The 22,895-nt window shown below is 39.3% G+C and overlaps 1 protein-coding gene across 7 annotated transcripts in view; it reads left to right on the plus strand.

Moving 5' to 3' along the window:
* The window catches only part of ZNF423 (zinc finger protein 423), a 253,010-nt gene that overhangs the window by 124,217 nt on the left and 105,898 nt on the right, over positions 1-22,895 (plus strand). For all 7 annotated transcript variants that reach the window (XM_019535759.1, XM_019535761.1, XM_019535760.1 and 4 more), the window contains 2 exons: positions 5,950-9,173; positions 17,618-17,702. In XM_019535759.1, the coding sequence (XP_019391304.1) occupies positions 5,950-9,173; positions 17,618-17,702 (3,309 nt within the window). The remainder of the gene's footprint in view (positions 1-5,949; positions 9,174-17,617; positions 17,703-22,895) is intronic.

Below are 22,895 nucleotides of genomic sequence, written 5' to 3' on the forward strand. Positions count from 1 at the left end.
CTTACTGAGATGTACCACTCGGCCTTTGGCCCAAATTCAGCCTCAGGCATCCATAGACTTACCTCGGCCTCCTATAATTGCCCCTTCGCAGGGGCTCACACTCCTGCCCTCCTACTAGGGCCTGTTACTTGTGCTCTCTACCTAGGGCTCACTCGAAACTTTGCTGATCTTGCAGGACTGGCCCTTGTGCAGTCCTTTAGATCGCCTGCCGAGCAATGTTACTCTGCATATCTCTTTTGCTGCAGCCCTTCAGGTCCACCCCTGGGCAGGTCCTACGCTACACCCTGTTGTGCACAGTCCTTCAGGTTGCAAAGGCACCCCCTACTCTGTGCAGGCCCACTACTGCCCCCACACTCCATTGCCACACTACTGCCCCCTCACACTGCGGCCTCCAGCATCTTAGGCCCCTGTGGGGCTCAGGTGGCTGCAGACGTGCCTGCCCCTCACCACAACTCTCTATACCACAACTCTCTACCCACTGGATGGTTGGAGCTGGGGTTAAGGTGCCTCTACCCACCTTTCACTGTGGAGGTCACTGGCCTGGCATTTCTTGGGGTTGAGGATTCCCTCACCACAAGAAGTCTCACCAGACCAGCCTTCCCTGGCAAGGTGGAGTTTCCAGTCATGCCCAGGACCATGGGGCCTCCTCCTTTCCATAGTCCCAGCCCTTATCTCCAGGGATGTTCCAAGGAGCTCAGCTAGATGTTGCCTCCTTGACTGCTGCCTCCAGCCCTGAGAGTGGAGCTCTAAAATGGCCACTCTCATCAAGCATCTGCAGGCTGCCTGCTCCTAGCCATTCAAGTGGCAGGTACTGAAGGTGGTCTGCCACACTTCCATTCTTATAATTTCTTTTAATGATAATGACATGACAGCAAAGCATAGAAATGCATGGTTAATCTTTGTCAAATGATTACCCTGTGTGTTCTAGGTTCCAATTAGACACCAAGCCTCTTCTATAGTATCAAACAAATGGGAAGGCTTGAGGATCCCACTATCTACATGTCACCTGTCTGTAAATATTGGTCATTCTATGTAGGCCTGGAGATGACTGCAACACCTATGGGTATAACACCTTTTGTAGATGCCTACCCACTTCCCTATCTCTGTCGTCACCTTCCCTGACATGGATGCAACCAGCAACTTTCCACCTTTCCAGAATGCTTCCTAGTATGATTAGAAATTCAATTATACCCACATGTCTTAATAAGCACTCGGTTGTGAACTCTTTACTACTTGTCTTATAGCCTAGTACTCAAACTTTGCCCTTTACTACTTGTCTTATAGGCTAGTACTCAAACGGATATTCATGCAGGGTGGCAAATCATTCACTGAATAGAAACAAAATGATGATGCCTAGAAAACAAGCAGATGTAGTCAGGGGCAAACGTTTTGGCTGGACAGGCAACAAGGGTCCTCTTCTTATACCTGCTACTCTTTAAACCTCAGGCAGGCAGACAGCTTAGGCATAGATCTGGTTTATGCATCATTCAGGTTGGCCAGTCTTGACTGTGAGATTGACTAAGCAGTTGTGATTGGCTAGTTCAGCAAGCCAATCTTCCCACAATTGTCTTAACAAATGAAGGCTTAGGTGAAAGTTTAATAGAATGAAATGTGTCTGTCTAACTTTGTGTGAAGAAATGGGAAAGTGTCTTATAGAGCAGAGTTTCCCAACCTTTTCCAGCACCAGGCACACTTACATAAATAAAAAATTTCCACAGCACACCTGTTAAGGCATCCCCCATCATCATACCTATTGATGCCACAGCAAAATTCCACAGCAGACCTATTAATTTCTATTGGCACACTTTTGTGCTGCGGCACACTGGTTGGGAAACACTGTTGTAGAGACTCTGAAATTGTATTTACATTTAGACAAATTATTTTCTGTCACCAAGGTAATGTTCTTAACAAATATATCTACTGTAACAGGATATGCAAATGTGGCTATGCTACCTAAGTCTCCCATTTGTGGCACCCTGTCATCTCCCTTTTGAAAAAAAACAATTGTGATATTAGATCTGAGTTTGATAGTCATAGCTGCATGAGTACCTTTCTGAAGTTGGATCGTGTTATGTGAAGGAAAATGGAAAATGAAGTATGATTTATATAGCAGTTTGGCCAAATTGCTCTTATTAGATGGAAAAATACATTTATTGAATGCATCTAGGCTGGAATTAGCTCTTCAGTGATGATGATGAATGCTTGCAGCCTTATAAACACACTTGAACATTAAGTTGCTAAATTACTGTACCATTTTGAGATTGATTATTAAGTTTGGCCATGTCAGTTTCCCGACCCACACATCCATCCCAAAGACTGCCTACATTCTGAAGCCTACTTAATGCTCTTTTTTTCTAATTAAACTTTTATTGAATTTTCTTCCCCTTTTAATACTTGTTTTGATTCTCTTATGCGCAGATGACAAAAGCCTTGCACCAGCCATGTGATTCTCTGTTTTAGAACAGTCCCACTTTGCAGGATTAGCCATTTTTAATGACTTTAATCTCCTTTTTGAAAGTGATTTTTCTCATTCTGTTACATTCCTTTGATTGCATTAATGTAGAATTATTATTCTGTTGGAAAAACCATCATTGCCAGACATGTCATACCACATCTCACGAATATCTTCCCAGTGTAAAATACTTTAGTAAAATTACCTAGAATTTTTTCTGGGTTCATTATTAGCCTTTTCCTCAATTTAAATAAGCAAGTTAAAATAAACAAGGTTATTTCTCATTCCACAAAGAGATTAATGATAATGAGTTTCCCCTAATTTCTTCAGTTTTAGTCTTTGGATACACACACTAATGTTTCATTTGTCTAGAAATTTAGGTAGATTGTGCATAGTGTTGCATTTCTGAGCAGTTTTCCAATTACTTCTAAATTGTAAAAGTCAGACAAAGAAATATATTGAAACAAAACTGGAAGTCAAACACTTAATTCCACATTTCCAAATTACACTGTAAAAATAAGGCAATCCAGCTTTCAACTTTTCAGCGTAAATTATTCTGTTTTTGTCATACATTCAGCTTTCCAATATGGAAAATGTGATTTTACTTGAATCCAAATGAATTGTCTCATAGCACTTATATTGTATATCATTCGCCAATACCAGCTTTCTTTAGTATTATATTTTTAAATAGTCCAATATGCTTGGAAGAAGGGAATTGCTACTTTTGGGGTCGAATCTTTCCTAAGTGTCCATTCTTACATTTTGTGATTGATATGGATGAGGTAATGGACCAACTTCACTGCTGGCAAAAGCACAAGCAATTGAATTCAATTAATGTTGTCCTACTGGGTCAAGGTAACACTGAATTTGGTGTGTTAAATCTACAGGTTTGAAAAGCTGAACAGTGAAACTGATTTATTCATTAAAGTAGTTTCAATTTTGTCTGAATTTTTCCCCTCTTTGTTGCCCTTTTTAATCATCTAGGTCCTTATACTAATACTAAGACAACAATAACAAGTTGCTGCAATGAAAAACTCATTCTAAAATATACATATTTAAAATGTCTTTTATGTGTAAGCACATGCTATAGAGTGTATATGTATATATGTTTGTGTGAACATATACATGTACAGAGAGAGAGAAAGAGAGAGAGGGTGTATACATATAAGACATTTTAAATGTATATATTTTAGAATGGTTTTTGCATAGTAGCAACTTGTTATTGTTTACACAACAGCCAGTTAATTTATAGAGTAGCAGTGTAATCCTTTTTTCTCCAGTAGAAAACAAGGTAGAGTTAGCAAATTCACCATGTGCTGCCCTACTTCAGGCCCAAGCATCCCCTCTGTCCCTTTTGTCTCCTTTCCCCATGAGGAGCCCAGCTGGCGTGAGCTGGGAATTAGCGAGCAGTGATCTACCGGTACCTCCCCACTGAATCTAATCCAAGAAGCTGGCAGCCAGCTGAATCCTTCCAGTCAGAAGGGCCCATTAATGCAAGTCCCTAGGGAAGCTGGCTCTCCTTTGCTTAGGGAGGGAACCCCTGTGAATGTGGCTGACATCAGAGTGAGAGGGAGAGAAAGGGAGGGAGGCAGATCAGGATATGGGGCAAACCTGAGTCTATGATATGGCACACAGGAGCGTACAACTGAGTAGGTTTAAACCTTGAGTGTGAGATTTCATTACTGATACAAACAAAAAAGAGAGCACATGAGACAGAGAGAGAGAGGTGGGAAAAGGGAGAGAGATTGGGTTGTGTTATTTGTTTAGTACAAGAAGTTGAAAAAACAAGTGTATCAATAGATGCTATGTTTTATAATGCTCAGACTGGGACAGAGTTTTGCGTAATATGTGTCCATTGAATGTTTGTAAACTGTGGTTGCTTGCTGAAAGGTATAAGGGCATTTCTGTAATGAACTTAAAATACTGTATTCGTGTCATCAGTCATTTTTGGAGTAGCTGATTTGGATATGATCAGATGAGGATGGAATAGTAGTACTGTATGAAAAGAGAAGGATATCTTCTGGTACAAATTTGTTCTAGAAAAGATGTGACCTTTTTTGCTAGATGAGTTGGTTTGCACAGGATTTTTTTTTGTATTCTTTCATTGTTTTGTTTTTTGTTTTTTATATAGAGTAACAGAAATCTGTGTTTTTCTGGGGTAAAGAGATAGCCTTCTGATAAAGAAAACTTATGTTCTTCAACCGGCAATATCCTCATTAAGTAAGCTCTTTGAAAGTTACTCTACTGTACATGTGCTCTTATTGGACTGGTGACTATTTAATTGGCAGACAAGTGAATGTGTGGCAGTTTGCCTGCACGGTTAGGGGTTTTTTTTTATTAGTTTGGGGGTTTTTTTTAAGCTAGAACAGGATCATTAAAAGTTTAAGAATGCTAAATAGCTTTGGCAAAATAGGTCCTTTTTGAATTTCCAAACATAGTATATCTGTGATCATATGTATGGGCAGAGTCTCCCTCCTTTCCCTCATTTTTGCTAGACTTACCCCAGGATTTTTTCATGGTTCAGTATGGTATTCAACTAGCAGGATATTCACTTAATTCAATGTTTTCAGCCGGCTCTGTAGAATGAGTATATCTGCATTTATTTTATTCTCGTTTCTGCTAACAGTTGAGATGGTGAAATATGACAAAATTGTATTATTTCTTTAAAATGACCATTCTGCAGTTGGAAATGACTTTGTGGTTTTTTTTATGGTAAAACAGATTTATAAAATATTTTGTCAAGTTTCAACTTAGGGTAAAAGAAGTATCATTAAGGAGTAGCCTGTGCTGTTTTGTTCTTGAATTTGGCTGTCTAGTGGATGATTTGAAATCTCCAAAGAAGACTGTTAGTCTTTTTGCTATAATCGGACAACATTGCCTTCCTAAACCAATGAATACTATAACAATTCAAATTTCTTCTTAGATTTGGCTGAGCTGTCTCAAACCTGTCACTTTTTAACTTCACATAGATATTGGACTCTGTTTGCTTTTTCTAACTGTAACTGCTTTTTGTGCAGCCTTTAAATATGTTTCAGTTTTGAAGTAGAAGTGAAAAGATTTTGTTTAATGGAGACATTGCTTATAATCATTTTGATATATCGTTTAGAAACCCTACAAAATCACAGTTGATCACTTAGTGCTGTAGCTCTTGGTAATGTTTGTATTGCCTTGCTGCACACTGTATTTTGTTTTCTGTATTCATTGTTTATTGCTTTACAGTGCAGTGAGCAAGTGTTAAACCTGCTAAAGAAAAATGCTTTATATAAATACTCTATGTTGGCATATACATGAAATGCATTTACAATATGTACTTTTCTTCCTTTTTTTCTAACATCCTTTAAAATTCAAGAGACGTTTATCTTTCCTTTTTTTTGTTCAGCAGTTAATTTTTTTATACTGTAGTAGCAGCAGCCCATAGTGTTGTTGAGAGGCTTTGTCCTTATTTCACAGATGCACTGGGAATTGTTTTTAATCTCCTTTCTGCTTTCCCATTACAGATGGTGATGACGACCCACAACTCTCCTGGGTGGCTTCATCTCCCTCCAGCAAAGATGTTGCATCACCCACTCAGATGATAGGAGATGGGTGTGATCTCGGCATCGGGGAGGAGGAAGGGGGGACTGGCCTGCCATATCCCTGTCAGTTTTGTGATAAGTCCTTCATTCGCCTGAGCTACCTTAAAAGGCATGAGCAGATCCACAGTGACAAACTACCTTTCAAATGCACCTATTGTAGCCGGCTTTTTAAGCATAAGAGAAGTAGGGATCGCCACATAAAGCTTCACACAGGGGATAAAAAATATCATTGCCATGAATGTGAGGCAGCCTTTTCTCGCAGCGACCACCTCAAAATTCATCTGAAAACTCACAGTTCCAGCAAGCCGTTCAAGTGCACTGTCTGTAAGCGTGGGTTTTCCTCCACCAGCTCATTGCAGAGTCACATGCAAGCTCATAAAAAGAACAAGGAACATATGGCAAAGACTGAGAAAGAGGTGAAGAAGGATGATTTTATGTGTGATTACTGTGAAGAGACATTCAGTCAGACTGAAGATTTGGAGAAGCACGTAATGATGCGCCACCCACAGCTTTCTGAGAAGGCAGATTTGCAGTGTATTCATTGCCCTGAAGTATTTGCAGATGAAAACTCACTTCTTTCCCATATTCACCAAGCTCATGCCAACAAAAAACACAAGTGCCCTATGTGCCCAGAGCAGTTTTCTTCAGTGGAAGAAGTCTATTGCCATTTGGATAGCCACAGACAACCTGATTCCAGCAACCACAGTATCAGTCCTGATCCAGTCTTGGGGAGTGTGGCATCCATGAGCAGTGCAACTCCTGATTCGAGTGCATCGGCAGAACGAGGATCTACACCAGACTCAACTCTAAAACCTTTGAGAGGACAAAAGAAGATCAGATCAGTGGAGAGAGAGGAAGGCCAGAATTGGTCTAAAGTCACTTACAGCTGTCCCTACTGTTCCAAGCGTGACTTCAACAGCCTCGCTGTCCTGGAGATACATTTAAAGACCATTCATGCTGACAAACCTCAACAAAGCCACACGTGCCAGATCTGCCTTGATTCCATGCCTACTCTATACAATTTGAATGAACATGTGAGAAAGGTACACAAAAACCATGCATATCCCATGATGCAGTTTAGCAACATTTCTGCCTTTCACTGTAACTATTGTCCTGAGATGTTTGCGGATATTAATAGCCTTCAGGAACATATCCGCATCACTCACTGTGGTCCAAATGCTACCCCTCAAGATGGTAACAATGCCTTCTTCTGTAACCAGTGCTCCATGGGCTTTCTAACTGAAGCAACCTTGACTGAACATATTCAGCAAACTCACTGCAATGTAGGAAATTCAAAATTGGATTCCCCTGTCATTCAGCCAACACAGTCTTTTATGGAAGTTTACTCATGCCCTTATTGCACAAACTCCCCCATTTTTGGCTCCATCCTGAAGCTTACAAAGCATATTAAAGAAAACCACAAGAACATTCCTTTGGCACACAATAAGAAGTCAAAAGCAGAGCAGAGTCCAGTTTCTTCTGATGTTGAAGTCTCTTCCCCTAAAAGGCAGCGGCTTTCTGCAAGTATAAATTCAGTTTCTAATGGAGAATACCCATGTAATCAGTGTGATCTAAAGTTCTCTAATTTTGAAAGTTTCCAAACTCATTTAAAGTTGCATTTGGAGTTGCTTTTAAGGAAACAGTCTTGCCCTCAGTGTAAAGAAGACTTTGATTCCCAAGAGTCTCTCCTGCAGCACCTCACAGTACATTACATGACGACTTCAACCCATTATGTATGTGAGAGCTGTGACAAACAGTTTTCTTCAGTGGATGACTTGCAGAAGCATTTGCTGGACATGCATACTTTTGTATTGTATCACTGCACCCTTTGCCAAGAAGTTTTTGATTCCAAGGTATCTATCCAAGTACATCTGGCAGTAAAGCATAGCAATGAAAAGAAGATGTATCGTTGTACAGCCTGTAATTGGGACTTTAGGAAGGAGGTAGACCTTCAGATCCATGTGAAGCACAGCCATTTGGGTAATCCAGCAAAGTCACACAAGTGCATCTTTTGTGGTGAGACCTTCAGTACAGAAGTAGAACTACAATGCCACATCACAACCCACAGCAAAAAATACAACTGCAAGTTCTGCAGCAAAGCTTTCCATGCCATCATCTTATTGGAAAAACATTTGCGGGAGAAACATTGTGTGTTTGATGCTGGTGCAGAGAATGGTACAGCTAATGGCATGACACCAACGAACAAGAAGACGGAAGCTGCAGATATTCAGAACATGTTGATGAAGAATCCAGATACATCCAATAGCCATGAAGCTAGTGAGGATGATGTAGATGCATCGGAGCCTATGTATGGTTGTGATATCTGTGGAGCTGCCTACACCATGGAAGTTCTTTTGCAGAACCATCGTTTGAGAGATCATAATATCAGGCCTGGGGAGGATGATTGTTCTAGAAAGAAGGCAGAATTCATCAAAGGTAGCCACAAATGTAACATCTGCTCAAGGACCTTTTTTTCAGAGAATGGTCTGAGAGAGCATATGCAGACTCACCGAGGTCCAGCCAAGCACTACATGTGCCCCATTTGCGGGGAGCGTTTCCCATCACTGCTGACTCTGACAGAACACAAAGTCACTCACAGCAAAAGTTTGGATACAGGAACATGCAGGATCTGCAAAATGCCACTGCAGAGCGAGGAGGAATTTATTGAGCACTGCCAGATGCACCCAGATCTCAGAAACTCCCTCACTGGATTTCGCTGTGTTGTCTGTATGCAGACGGTCACCTCTACCCTTGAGTTGAAAATTCACGGAACGTTCCATATGCAGAAATTGGCAGGAAACTCTGCAACCTCATCTCCCAACGGCCAGGCCTTGCAGAAACTCTACAAGTGTGCTTTGTGCTTGAAAGAGTTCCGTAACAAGCAGGATTTGGTGAAATTGGATGTTAATGGCCTGCCATATGGCCTCTGTGCTGGATGCATGACCAGGAGCACCAATGGACAGTCTTCAGGCTTGACCCCACAGGAAGTTAACGAGAGACCATGTGGCAGTCTCAGGTGCCCAGAATGTAGTGTCAAATTTGAAAGTGCTGAAGACTTAGAGAACCATATTCAGCTAGATCACCGAGATCTGACACCCGAGACTAGTGGCCAAAGGAAGGGTACCCAGACATCCCCTGTTCCCAGAGTAAGTATTCTTGAAACATTATCAATTCTCATTTCATGGAACATAGACATTTCATGTAATTGAAAATGATCTATTCAATTTAATATTAAAATACTGGTGCTGTAAAAATTTTAGTACCTCACAGAGTGAACTTTGCTATTACCCAGTCTTGCAGACTTCTGAGGTCTTTGTGGCAGGGCATCAAGGTTCTTATTATGGAACTGCTTTGAAATTGTCAGTAGAGAGGTGAGGTATGCTCGTGGTAAATTTGGATGGTACAGCTTTGGTTTGTGTATGAATGCTGGTGCTGCTGTGTGGGTAGATCTGCAGCAACTGGAAATGTTTACATGGGAAAAGATATTCTCAATATCTAGAAAAAAAGAATCCTAAATATTTTCCTTCACCACATCTGAGGAATGAGCTTGATGGTAGGCTGCCAAGAGCCTTGTTTCATTTGTGTAGCCTGGTGGCATAAGTATCTGCTTTATTGAACGTGTTTATCTGGGGATCAGATGTGAGCAGAGAGAAGTGGGAGCTCAGAATAAAAAATGAAATCACCTCAAAACAATGCTTGGCTTCACCTAATTAGAGTCACTGCATGAAAAGGTAAGTTTTCTTTTATGTCCTTAAGAGAATGAATATTGGAAGCTTTCCTCTTCTGACCCAGGGTGGTGAGGGGAGGTTGTGTGTGTGTGCACGTGCACGTATGAGAGAGAGAGAGAAGGAAAGAGTGAAACATGGAAAATTGAAGTGTTTCTTACAAACACTTTAAAAATAGAGGGTGTCTTTATGGGTAAGGTTTTGGCCATGCCAGTACTCAAATATATATCTCAGATTATATTGCACATGGATTAACTTGCAGCATTATTTTAAGTGGAACTGCTTCTTTCCCTTCTCTTAATACAAGGAGTTTTCTAATCAGAAAATTCCTGCAAAACATGCAGGTGGGAAAATTGAAAGAAAAGTGTTCTTCCTCAGTCTCTATAAGCAGGCTGCTGTCCTGCTTCTCATGAGACTGATCTTCTCTCCAGTTCATGGTCTTTTCAAATTATTTGTCAAAATTTCAGTTCATGATTGGGTCAAATTATTTCTTAAGCCGTGAAGAACAGATGGAATGAGAAGCGAATTTTGGAACTCTTCTCAGGAGACCAGTACCAGTCACACAAATGTTAATCACACCCCTCTGAGAATTTTAATTAAATATGATAGGGAGAAATTTTCAGAAGTATCTGAGGGAGTTAGACACCCAGCTCCTATTGGAAAATCCCTTCCATTGACTCTACCCTATGTCAGTCTGATAATTAAAGTACCCACGAACAGGTCTTGATGTTGTAGGCAATAATAGGCTAGAAGATGCTGCTAGAGTAAACTGTGTCAGAAATTCAGTAAATTTGAGAGGACCCCAAATAGGTGGTGGCAATTCTGATTGGACTGGGCTCTGTTAGAGCTGTTACAATCTACATTGTCAATAAACTACAGCTTGCATTCGTGTTCCAGATTCAAAGAACAATTTCAATTAAAATTTTGTTTGGTTTTGTTTGCTTTTAAATGAAACAACTGGATATTTTTCCCTCTGGGTCCAGTGAACATGTGATTAGCTGTGCTGTAATATACATCTAATTCTGCAGAGGAATAAAATAAGGAATGAAAATATTCGTCCCTTCAGTGTGATGCCTCTTGAGAGTTCAACTGAAACTCTGACTAGGTCACAGTCTTCCTTCTGCTTCTTTGCTCTTTATCTCCTTCTAAATTCTCTTAAACATTCTTTTATGTAGGACTAATTCCTATTTCATATGGCTGTGTGCACAGCCTAAAATATTATCTATTCTTTCCCGTCATCTCTCAGGAGTGGAATATGTTGCCATCTTCTGCTCTAATTTCTTGCTTTAACTCTCTCTTTTCAGTGAGAGCTTCCATACCTGTTCTCTCAGGGGAGAGTTTAAGTTCTTCAACAAGGTAAATGCTTTGAATTTCATCCCATGAGGGCAGATTTTAGTTCCTTTGTATAAAATAATGAAAAATCAGCATTTGTATGAACACCAAATAGCACCTGGACCAGGTGTCTTTGGCCTGCATGTACACCAGTGTCTGATACCTTTATGGTATGTACCCTAGGAGCAGAGACATTGTAATTTGGCGTAATTCATAATTTACCTTTAATTAGATCTACCATACTTGAATATTAATATCTTCTGACAAGTAACTACTGGCATTTCACTCTGGGAATTAAATGGGGTTTCTCAAGGTAATGCCATTTCGATCTGTAAATATGTTTTTGAAGCATAAGGTTCTTCAAAGAATTATATTATTTTTAGAAAAGACTAATTTCCCCTATTATTTTAAGAATACAAGTTTAACTTTACTTTTTTCAAAGATAACCAGGTTAGGCGGGTACAACAAAGTCTCTCTCTTGTAGTCGTCTTTTGATATGCTGTACAATGGTAAAATATCATTTTTAAGTATATACTACAAGCTAAGCAGTCTGCAGCTGTCCAAACAGGTTATTGCTCTATAATTCTTGACCACTCTCCTTTTTTTTAAAACTATTGATTTTTCTTTTTAACACAGAGAAAAAGAATTCAGGATTAGAAAAATAAACAGAGAGCACACTGAAATTAAATTAAAAAATAGCACACATTTCAGTAAGCAAAAGAATGTGATGCTATCCCTTATACAGGAAGGAAAAAGTAAGTACAGAATGTATAGGGTTCTGTAAATGCCAAAAGCATCCCACCTTTTGAATAGTTTCACTATTCAAATGATACGAGTAAAGATGGGTGCCTTTAGGATATATTGGAAAACTTGAGAATTGAGGCAAACACAAGGACAATGAAGTATAGAGTAAAAACATAGATATATTAATAGCTGATGACCAGATGTGGGGGCCAAAGAGTACAGCAAGAGAAAGGGACCATTTGTAACATTTCTTTATATGCATTTAAAGCTGCATTAGGACATTCTCCCCCTCTAAAGGGGAATATGAATAATTCTTTTCCTGTAGTCAATTTGGATGCTTCTGGTGATAGGGTTTTTTTTAGGCTGTTGGAGACACCTGGATAAGGAATTTATATCTACACAGCAACTTTGAGGCTGTTGTTTTCTACCATCCCAAAACAAACAGGAGAAAACATATATGCCTTACAAGCTAACAGTGGGTTTTCTTCCTGCTTGTCAACTACCCTTAATATTTAAAACATCAGCAATCAAATCATCTATCTTTCTCAGTTATTTTAAAGCACCAATATTGGTGATACCTAAATTGGTGGAAAAGATGGTGGGACTCTTCAGTCTGAAAAAGCAAAGACTGAGAGGGGACTTGGTAGCAGTTTACCGCTGCATCAAGGGCTTGGTGAACAACTGTTCACCAGGGCACCCTTGAGGGAAAACCAGGAGTAACGATCACAAACTCCTGGAAGATGGTTAGGAAAAACTACTTTTACAACTAGGGTACCCAGACTGTAGAAAAAGCTCCCTCCAAAGGTGGTGCAATCGCCTACCCTGGAAATCTTCAAGAGAAAACTGTACAATCACCTTGCTGGGGTCACCTGACCCCAGTTGTCTTTCCTGCTTGGTTCAGGGGGCTGTACCGGATGATCTTCCAAGGTCCCTTCCAGCCCTTACAATCTATAAATAAAATATCACATAGACTTATTTTGTCTATATCCAAATCCTAAATGGTATAAAGGTTTGCTTCCTGAACAAGGACATACCTACTTCAGAGAACCCATATTAATTATTTTCAAGGCATATTGAGCAGATTTTATTTGCAACAACACCAAGGGGACTAAAGAATGGTGGGATGTTACTACTCTCTAACATATGACTTAGTTTTATGGTTTTTATAGTTCTGTTGGAAGAATTTCAGAGGCAGTTAAGTCTTAGGTTTTCTCTTCTAGGAATTTCCTGCTCTTGGATATGCCCAAGAATAGTAGGCTTTACTGTACTAGAGTCTATTCTGAGGTCTTGCAGATTGCTGCACATGCTCATTTTAGCTCTTTTTGTTCAATCATGGATATATTAGAATTAATACATCCATTTTCCATTAAAATATGTATATCAAGTCACAGTTTAGCTGAGATGGCTCCATTTTTGAATATGCATTGGTAGGCTCTTCAGACACATTTGCTGGAAAAACAACTGTGTCTAATGTTTCCAGCCAGAGGGGCATGCCTGGCTGGTTTAGTTTTGAGGCAGATAATGTTTGAGTGTATATTTTAATACTGTAGAAAATAACTTTTCAGATTCAGCTTGCTTTCTTTATAGCACAGATTAATCATTATTCTAAAACTGTAATTACAATGATTGGCAGTTATTAACATCAACACTAGCAATTCAAGCAGTCAAGATACCAGTTCAGTTGCCATCTTAAGTCACATTGCTTTATTTAACCCACTCAAGTTAGTTGTGCTGAGGGATAAATGAGGGGACCCAGAAAGTCGGGTGAATTAAACCTGTTTTCTGCTTCATCACCCAGCTCTCTCTCTTGCCCAGATCCTTTGAGATCAATTTCCTTTCTTCAGTTTTTCTGTCTATCTTACCTTGTGAATTGAATGGAGAAGTGTTTTCACTTCTTGTGAAAAAGTAGGATACTATTTTCAGGTAGTTGCCTGGAAATTGCATGGGAACAATAGCCATTTCTGAAAATGAACCAGGGCCCTATCATCTCTCTCCACCAATATTATAGTATTGATGTTATTCCATGCCAAAATTGGAATTAAATACCTTACTTACCTTGTCTCTTATGTCATCTCAAAGTTATGTTAGCTACCTTTCAACAGCTCTTCAGACTGCAACTTTCTTCAAGTAGAGTTTTTCAGTTGTTTGTCACCACTTCTAATTGCTGAGTTCAAAACTTTTCAAATGTCAAAAGAGAAATCAGAAGAAACAAACAGAAAGATCGTGGAATCCATTTCCCACAAGAATAGTAGTGATAGGTCCATGTTGATGTTCTGAGTAACCTATTTCTATTTGTGTTTAAAAGATCCATACTGACATAAACAAAAGTATTTTTAAAGGGAATTGGTAATTTACTTTAAAATACTCTAGCATAGGTTTAGGTGATTATGAAAATATGCGTCTTGGGTGGCTTACGCAAAGCTAGTTTCTGGTTTATTTTAATTCATGCAGAGTACTACATGACAAACTTGACTACCACAGTTGTACTGTTTGCACACCGATGTGTTTGTCAGTTGAAGCAAAGGAAGGACCTGACGTGGAATTTGAAATCTCTTGATCCAAGGGATAATCTCTCCAAATTGGGATTGTTGCATGTTGATAGGGTGACATTGTATGTGTGCACTAACTGTGCAGTGTCTGTTCTGTGGATAAATGATGAGTTCTGGGTTTGTTGGTATCCAGCTTTCAGAAGCCCTAAAATTCACGAGAAGAATGTCAAAAGGCATGTCTACACATACCAATTTAAGGCGCTTTAGCCTGATTTTAAAGCACCACATTAAAGGCATGTGTCAACATGTGCACACCTTTAATGTGCCTTAAAAATGGCAATTTTAGGCCATTTGTGTCTAAATTTGATACCTGCAAAACCAAACAGCTAGAGTGCATTAATGCATCTGTAGACACATTAAGGTGCATTAACACTGTGTATGGATTGACTTGGGACTAACATTAGTCTCACGTCAGTCTGCGCACATGGCGCTAATGAGCTTTAACACGTCCACGTGTAGATGTGAGCCTAAATCACCTTAATGTGCATTAAATTTAGACATGCCTAAATGCACATGTAAACATGCCCAAAGAGTGCAACTGTCAGTGTTAATACATTTTTAAAGGTTTGGATAGAGAGTTGAGCTGAAACACAGTCCTCATTAATTAGTGAATTCATTGGGGAAAGTTTTTAGGTAGCAGTGGGCACGTCTACATGTGATATAAGTGTGATGCAATAAACTCTAATGCAGTTTGTGCCAGACTTTATTGCTCCCATGTGTCACGTTTACATATGTGCCCAGGACCACAGCACATTGAACCAAGTTGGAGTAGCGTCAGATGGCAGGAGTCTCAGGGGGTCAGCCTTCTAGCCCGAGGCTGCTCTTACCTGGCTCAGTGTGCTACAGAGGGGCTGGCTGGGGCATGAAGGTGCTCCAATGCGGGATTAGCCAGCAGGCAGCCCCTGCACTGAAGTACCCCCGCCAGCCATATCAGTGTCTACACATGTGCTAGGGTGCACTAAATAACACTGTTACAAATAAACACAAGTACTATCCTATGGCAGCGTTTATTAGTTACTGTGGCCTAACAGGGCTGCATGTATAGGCACTGAGACTTTAATGAGGAGCTAATTAGTCAGCTTGGCAGTAAATGTCTTGTGTAGACATGCCCAGTAAGTCTAAACCAATAAAAGATTTAGATAGCTTCAGAGTTTAGGAAGGTTTCCCCTTTTGAAAGTGAGCTGTGATTTTTGCTAAGTTTTTCACCAGTGTGTATATATGAATGTGTGAGCATGCATGTCTGTATCTGTGCACGTGTGCTTGTGTGCTGAGATGGACTCCTAGAAAGCAGTGCTTCAGACATCAGCCTCATATTTTATTTACAGAGAGGGGTCCTTGGGAATACCTTCTTGAGCCAGCTGATGGTCTATAACCAATCCAAACTATTTCCCTATTGGCTGGCTATATTAGTTTACAGCTGATGGCATGTTGCCTTTTTGCCATAATCATATTTTCTGTCCTGGTCCACATTTTAACCAAACATAGTGGTTTGTATACAAGTGGGTACATATACAAACTACATAAAATAATACCATACTGTGTTTGTTAATCTCCATCTCCAACCTGTTGCTGTTGATAAAATGTGAAATAGCAAAGATGTTATTGGTAACAACTGGTCTTTCTGTCCTGGGCCAGTATTCAAAAACGTTGGTTCTCATATTCTGGGGGCAAGGTAGCAAGCTTAAACTTATTATTGATGCATCAGAAACTTGAATCTACACATGGGCTTGATGAGAGGGATTCAACAAAAAACAGTGTAAATGTAAACATTTAAAACAGAAAATTAATTGCTTTAATTAACTAGAAAGTGGGATTCTTGCCTTGGGTTTATCACTCCTGATGACTTGCATCCCCAATCATGCAGCTGCTAGCTGAAAATATGGTCTTTTTGACTATGGCTTAACTCATTCTGGGGCCATGCACTACAGCTGTAGAGCTGGAGTGTTCGTGGGATAGTGTGACAAAAGATGACTGCCAGGATTGTTACCTCCCAATAAACTTTATGCAGTGAAGATTTTGCATTATTAGACTGCACATGAATTATCCCTCTAGCTCAGTGAACCTCAACCTTTTAGAGTGGCATGCTGGGTGGGAGCTTATGACCTGGGTGCGTCACTGGCCACTACTCCCTTCCAGTAGGGAAGCGGGGAGCGAGAGAGTGAGTGAATGAGTGGGAGGGGAGTTGTCTGCCAATGTCAGAGAAGGGGAGAGAGAATTGGGGGTACAGAAGGAAGAAGGTGATAGAACAGAGAGGTGTACAGAGGGGATCACTGGTGTGGTGAAGGCCGGGAAAGTGATTATGCTGAGCCAACCTGTTTGCTGCTGATCCCCGCCTATGCAGTAGGCTAGATCCAGTCAATTTGGGGCCACAGGTTGAGCGCTGCTCTTCTAGTTTGTGTGTTCATTTGCAGTGATTGACCCTCCATATTAGGCATGCAGTTCTGAATTCATGTTTTATGTAATTTCTGCAGCTATACCAAAATTTTAGCATTGACATTTTATTTCCATTTAACTTGGAATTCTAATGTCACATGCATTTTAATATCTGTAACTTATTCCTTGGATTCCTCTCTCTTGAACTACCAGAGTATACACCACTGTCAGTCTGAGAATGAGCCCCATTTTCCTTGTTTGAATAAATGGTTCATGTAATTGCTTCTTCACACTATCTCCTGGTTTCTGCAGCTAAGCCTCATTAATATGACATTGTGATGCAGAAAATGCGCAACAGACTACGTATGGAAGCCATTTCTCATGGTAATAATGGATTTCCAAGATTTCTGTACAAAATGGTTTTTTTTCTTTGTCCTTCATTATCTCAAGGTGTAATTGGTGTTCCCATTGCATTTTGAGTTTTACTGGAGTATGGTAATATTTTTTCTTTACAAAGTTGAACTTTTTTTCTGAAAGCAGACAGATTTCCTTTACCTGCACAGGTATATCTACAACAGTGCTTAAACTTTTATGATTAACTTGATTATGTGGGAGAATGTTATGTACTTCACATTGAAACCCTCATTTAGACTGCCATTTGATATTTTGGCCCTGAGATTAAAGCCTGCTGCAAGTCAGATATTAATTACAGCTTGCTTTATCCAAGTTTGGTACCTCGTTTGGGATAAAGAAGCTAAGAGGGAGTAAGAAGGAGAAATTTTAAGCACATAACCATCAGTTTTCATAATTACATTTGCTTTATGCTACAGTACAGTTTTCTCTAATCTCTTTTTGGTTATTAAACAGAAAAAGACCTATCAGTGCATCAAGTGCCAGATGACCTTTGAGAATGAAAGAGAGATACAAATCCATGTCGCTAACCATATGATTGGTAAGAAATTATTTAAACCAGGCTACTCATGGGCTACTTGTTTCTTGTTACTCTTTGAAATTCACTATTTTAATTGATTGTTAATATTCATGCTGTTACATTTTTTTTAACATTCAAGGCAAATTATCTAGATGTAATGACTCTTCACTTCAAAGCTTTTTAAATGTGTGGTTACAGAAGTGTTATAGCTGAGCTTTTTCCCACCCTTTTGAATCCTCTTGTACCATTTTCACTTATATTAAAATCAAACTTTTGACAATGTCTTCCATTTTATAGAATAAATTTCCCTCAATCTGTGTAAAAAGTACTTGCCAGTTGTCAACCACTTAGGAGCAATTATGATTCAATTTTGCATGTCATGACATTGAATAGATTTAACTGCTCACATTTTCCCAGCTATATGTAGTGAATTCCTGAGGCACATTGTCAAAACAAAATGCTTAAAAAGTTATTTCAGTGCTTTCCTTTTTTCAAGCTGTTCTGGACTTTAGAAAGTTCAGCTTTTCAGATGTTCAGATGTTTTAAAAAGCAATGCCTTGCTGCTTTCTAGCGCAGTTCTAGCATAACAATCTGCAGTAAAGTGTTACTGTAATCTGAAGGGTTGTATTTCTGTTGCAGCTGTATGATTGCTTTTCTCACAAATGCAAGGAACTATTTTTCCTATCTGTACAGATGTTATAAATAGATGTGATGGCCCCTGAGGTCAGTTTATTTTGATGCATAGACCACAGAGGAATTTCTTACACATGTCATTCTAAGTGTATAAGTTGTATAAGATCCTTTAAGGGCCCTACAGTGCACTCCACATGTCTCATATGTTCATATGCAGCATTTATCTCTGAAAAACATGGATCTTCTTAGTTTAATGGTTATCCTGGAACATTTTTACATTTTTACATTTAGGAAACTGTTTTCTTATATATAGCTGCATAATACTTTTATTATCTTTAAACTGATGTATGCACAAATATCAAAGGGAGAATTATAGACTGATACAAAGATTTTAAAAAGTCTCTGTAAATGAAGAACATACAGTCAATCAAATGATTTCCATAGTAATGCTAAGCAGGTGTTTCAAGTCAGTGTCAAGTAGGTTTAGATGAAGATATCTAAAAATATTTGCTTTTTTAGCAGGGGTTAATATAATCTCTTGTTTGCAGGCTTGGAGGGTGAGATCCTTGTTAATTGAACCATAGTTATTTTAAAGTTTCCCCAGCCCTATTAAGAAACTTGAAAGAGAGAAGTATCTCTAGGCAAGTTGTTATGAGCCTTTAACTTAAGCTGTGAAACAGAGCTGGGTAATCAGTGATCTCTAAGTAGTTTGTGAGATTTTGATATTAATATCTTGTTTGATCACAGACACAAATTATTTTGTTCCTTTGGAAGTAAGTCACTTCCTTTAAAGATGTATGTGTACATACATACACAATCTTCATATATTAATTATTGAATCACTAGGTACTCGCTGTTTGCAGTTATACTAGATAATATATATGATAAAGTGGCAAATCCTGTACCAGAAACATTGGGAACCATGGTTGTAGTAGAAGACTACTGAGAACTCAGAAAAATGTGGTGTCTCCTTTTGTGAGAATTGCAAGTGTTAGTTCCCCAGAGTTTTAAATATATGTAGGTTACAATACAAAATTCAGAAACCTGTAGAGAATAATAGGTGAATGATGGCTCCATTATGGATAGTGGATTTATCCTGTGACAAGCGCTAGATCATGCCAAGACGCGATTTCATTTTACCTGAATGGATCACATCCTTGAGAAAATCATGGACTTGGAGAAATGACATTTCTTAACTTTCTTTACATGAGGTTTTTGGGACATCAGAAGGGCAACTCCGGGAAATCAAGCTTCTTCTCTTGACCTATAGACTCTGAACAACCCCATGGGAGTCTGACCCTATCTTCCTGAGGAGGCATGGCTGCCTTAGGAAGTGTTCTGTCAGTGAGTTCCCCCCTGGCATTTTGCTGAATGATATTTAAGATGAGGAATTGCAGGTCATTCGCCAATAACTCCTGGTTTTCAGTGCCAATTGTGTATTGAAGTAGCTGCTCTTCTGATCTGCTTCTAAACCCTAAAACCCAAAGCCAAGTGGCCATACTATTGCAATTAATTTTGTTTACTTCTAGATGCCACAGATGAAGTAGGCATATTTCTCTTCATGAGTAAGAATGCCTTACTTTCTTATAAGTAATGCATGTGAGAATTTCATTTCTTCAGCACTGATCCAAATTGGCAGTGTCAGAAAATAGCTTGTGTCTGAAAGCTGTTCAGAAGCCTACAAGAAGCATGTTGGAGATTTTCTGGAAATCCTAGGGGACCCAAATCCATATGGCAAAAACCACCAGCATGATTGTTTAGTCTAGTTTGAGGACTTTAAATCAGTGTTGAGAGTTAGCTAATAGTCAGGACTGAGGCATACTAGTGCAGCAGTATGTCAGGGAAGCTTGTACTGCTGCTCACTTCACTGCATCTGGTCAATGGCTTAATCATCAGATTTGTCAGTCCAACACCTTTCAGCGACACTAATTTTCTTTCCTTTTGCACCCGAGCACACGCCAAATAAGTGCATGAAAAATGGCTTCCTACAAGCAGCTAAGCAGACGTGTTCTTTTGCAAACAGCTGTCAACAGTGTGATTCTTACTTTGAGACATGACATCTCTGAAATATCTGCATCTATAGAATGATTAAAGAATTATGTTATTATGTTTTACATCCTAGTTTTAAACAGTGCCAAATACTGCATCCAGTTGACTTGGCTGCACGTCTCTCCTCAACCTTTTGGCTGTACAGTCTGGAGTTAGAGGCCCTTCTTGTAATGCACTGGGGAAGATATTTCCGAGTAGTATGCAGGGAATTTTCAATGCTACTCCTACACAGTTTTGAAAAATTACTATTCTACACTCTAGCACTTCATCTTTTGTAGACAAACATAGAAGTATATTGGGTCCTATACAGAGACCCTAGAGATTGAACAGACTAGATGCGACCCTGGAGGAGGTAGAAGGTGAGTGGTTTGTTTTATTTTAACTGGGGCCTGTAGGAAAGCTTTTAGTAGCAAAAGAGGCCTCTTTAGTCATGGTTACTCAGAAGGAATCTGTTTAGCAGTGTTTTCAGCCAGGCTTTTGGGGTGGAATTTTTAGAGAACAGAAGGTCTTTGAAACACTCCACTGATTGGGGATCCTTTGAAATGTTTTCATTGACAAGGAAGGGGATCCCTCTTTGAAACATGTGCAGGCATTGGGGAGTCCACCCAGGAGTATATCAAAAACTTTCAGTAGTTCTTGCTGCCTCTGTACTGCTTACCTCCTATTGTGCTGACCTGACAATGTTTAAAGCGTTTCCCCCTTATCCCCCACCGACCATTGCCTGTGATGTTCAGTCTCTGCTAGATGCCTGGGAGGATGGGCATGCTCAGCTGCTGGCTCTATGGGGGGGAGGAAGTGAACAGCCATGTCAGCAGCAGAAATCACAAAAGCCTCTTAATAGATCTTTCTCCTGTGGTTGAGGGAGCAATGGGGCACTTGAATAATCAATAATTTGGCCTCTCATAAATCCTTGCCTCATGTTCATGACAAAATATTCCACCTCCTGGAGTTCTATGGTATGTTCTATTTAAGTAGTTTTAAATGTCACTTCATTTTGTCTTATAAATTAATATAAGCATTTCAAACATACCATACTTACAGGAGGACGCACTTGGAGAAGTGTCAAACAACTGTAGTGCTCAGCGCCTCTGTGGGTTTCTCCCAGTGTATTCATTCATTTGTTTTTTGCTACTTTGTGATGAAGTGTGTTCAGCCAATGCAGTGGGCACCATTGCCTACTTTTTCAATGCAGTGGGCACCATTGCCATCTTTTTCAATGCATCCTCATGAATATACAGACCTATCAGGATATTTTAGTGACATAAAAGAACTAGATTAAAGCTCTAATCAATTTATATCACAGGAATGGATGTAGCAGAACTTTGAACTTCTTTCTGTTTGATTTAGGTCAGGGGTCTTTTCCATTTAATGTTCAAGAATTTTTTCCCCAGTGCTTTCAAGAAAAAAACAACTAACTGTCTCCACCCTTCTCTGTGAGACAGTCTCCTGGCAGACATGCACTAACACTGGAATGAATTTATGAAAACTCCAGTATCATCTTCCAGAGTCTACTGGGTCAGTATGTGGGCTTCAAAGCCTCTCCCTGTACATGCTATCCATGTCAGCCACTTCACAGTTGAGTGTTCCTACCATTTCTTTTTGTACATATGATGTGGTGAACTGAAGCGTGTTCTAATAGTGTTGTTGAATTCAGGTAACAGGATCTGAAACATTTGAATAACCTTTACATATACAATAAGATGCCTATATAGTTATCAGAAATAAGAACAAATAATTCAATGAACTTCAGAGACCAAACCCAAAGAAATAGGATAATAAATAGAAAAAGCAGCTCAGAAAACTGTTTTCACTTGAAGAAGTTATTAATTGTGAGATAAATATATCACAGAGATAACATCAATAGGGTGGGGAAAGGATTTGAAAGAGTGCTGTCAAAAGTGAAACATAAGTAACGTAATCAAAATTTTGTATCTAACCACCTCCTGGAGCACGAAACTCCTTATTTAATATTCTGGCTAACAGCTTGATCTTTCATTTTATTTAGCAGATCGTGGTTTTCCTAGATACAGCTAATAACATAATTGTCTTACCCATGTGCTATATGTGTTTAAATCTTGGGATTTTGTAATGTTGTCCATCACTCCAGTATCTGAATGAATATATTCTTTGTTAATATTAAATGGATGTAGCTGCAGATCTGCAGCATTTATAAAGCTGAAATTATTGGCCTTGGAATCTCCCTTTAGGTTAGAAAGGTATTTGGACAGTTAGGACTTGACTCTGAAAAGTACTGTGAGCTCTCAAATCTCATCAACTTATGATTTGAGGATGGGTAAGACATCTCCGGATTGGACTTTTAATTAAATATTCTTTGTTTTATACTAAATAGTAGGGCTGTGTGAAGCTTTGGTCACTAATTTGATTTGGAGAAGACTCAGCCCAATATGGCGACCAAGTCTCTGAATCCAAATCGAATCAGGAGACCCATTAATCTGTCTGAATTGAATCGGAAGCCTCCAATTCAATTTGGAGAGATTCGGAGAGATTTGACTATTTGGCTATAGATACAAC

This window comes from Crocodylus porosus, unplaced genomic scaffold, assembly GCF_001723895.1.
Source record: "Crocodylus porosus isolate Cpor-Errol unplaced genomic scaffold, CroPor_comp1, whole genome shotgun sequence".
NCBI lineage: Eukaryota > Metazoa > Chordata > Crocodylia > Crocodylidae > Crocodylus > Crocodylus porosus.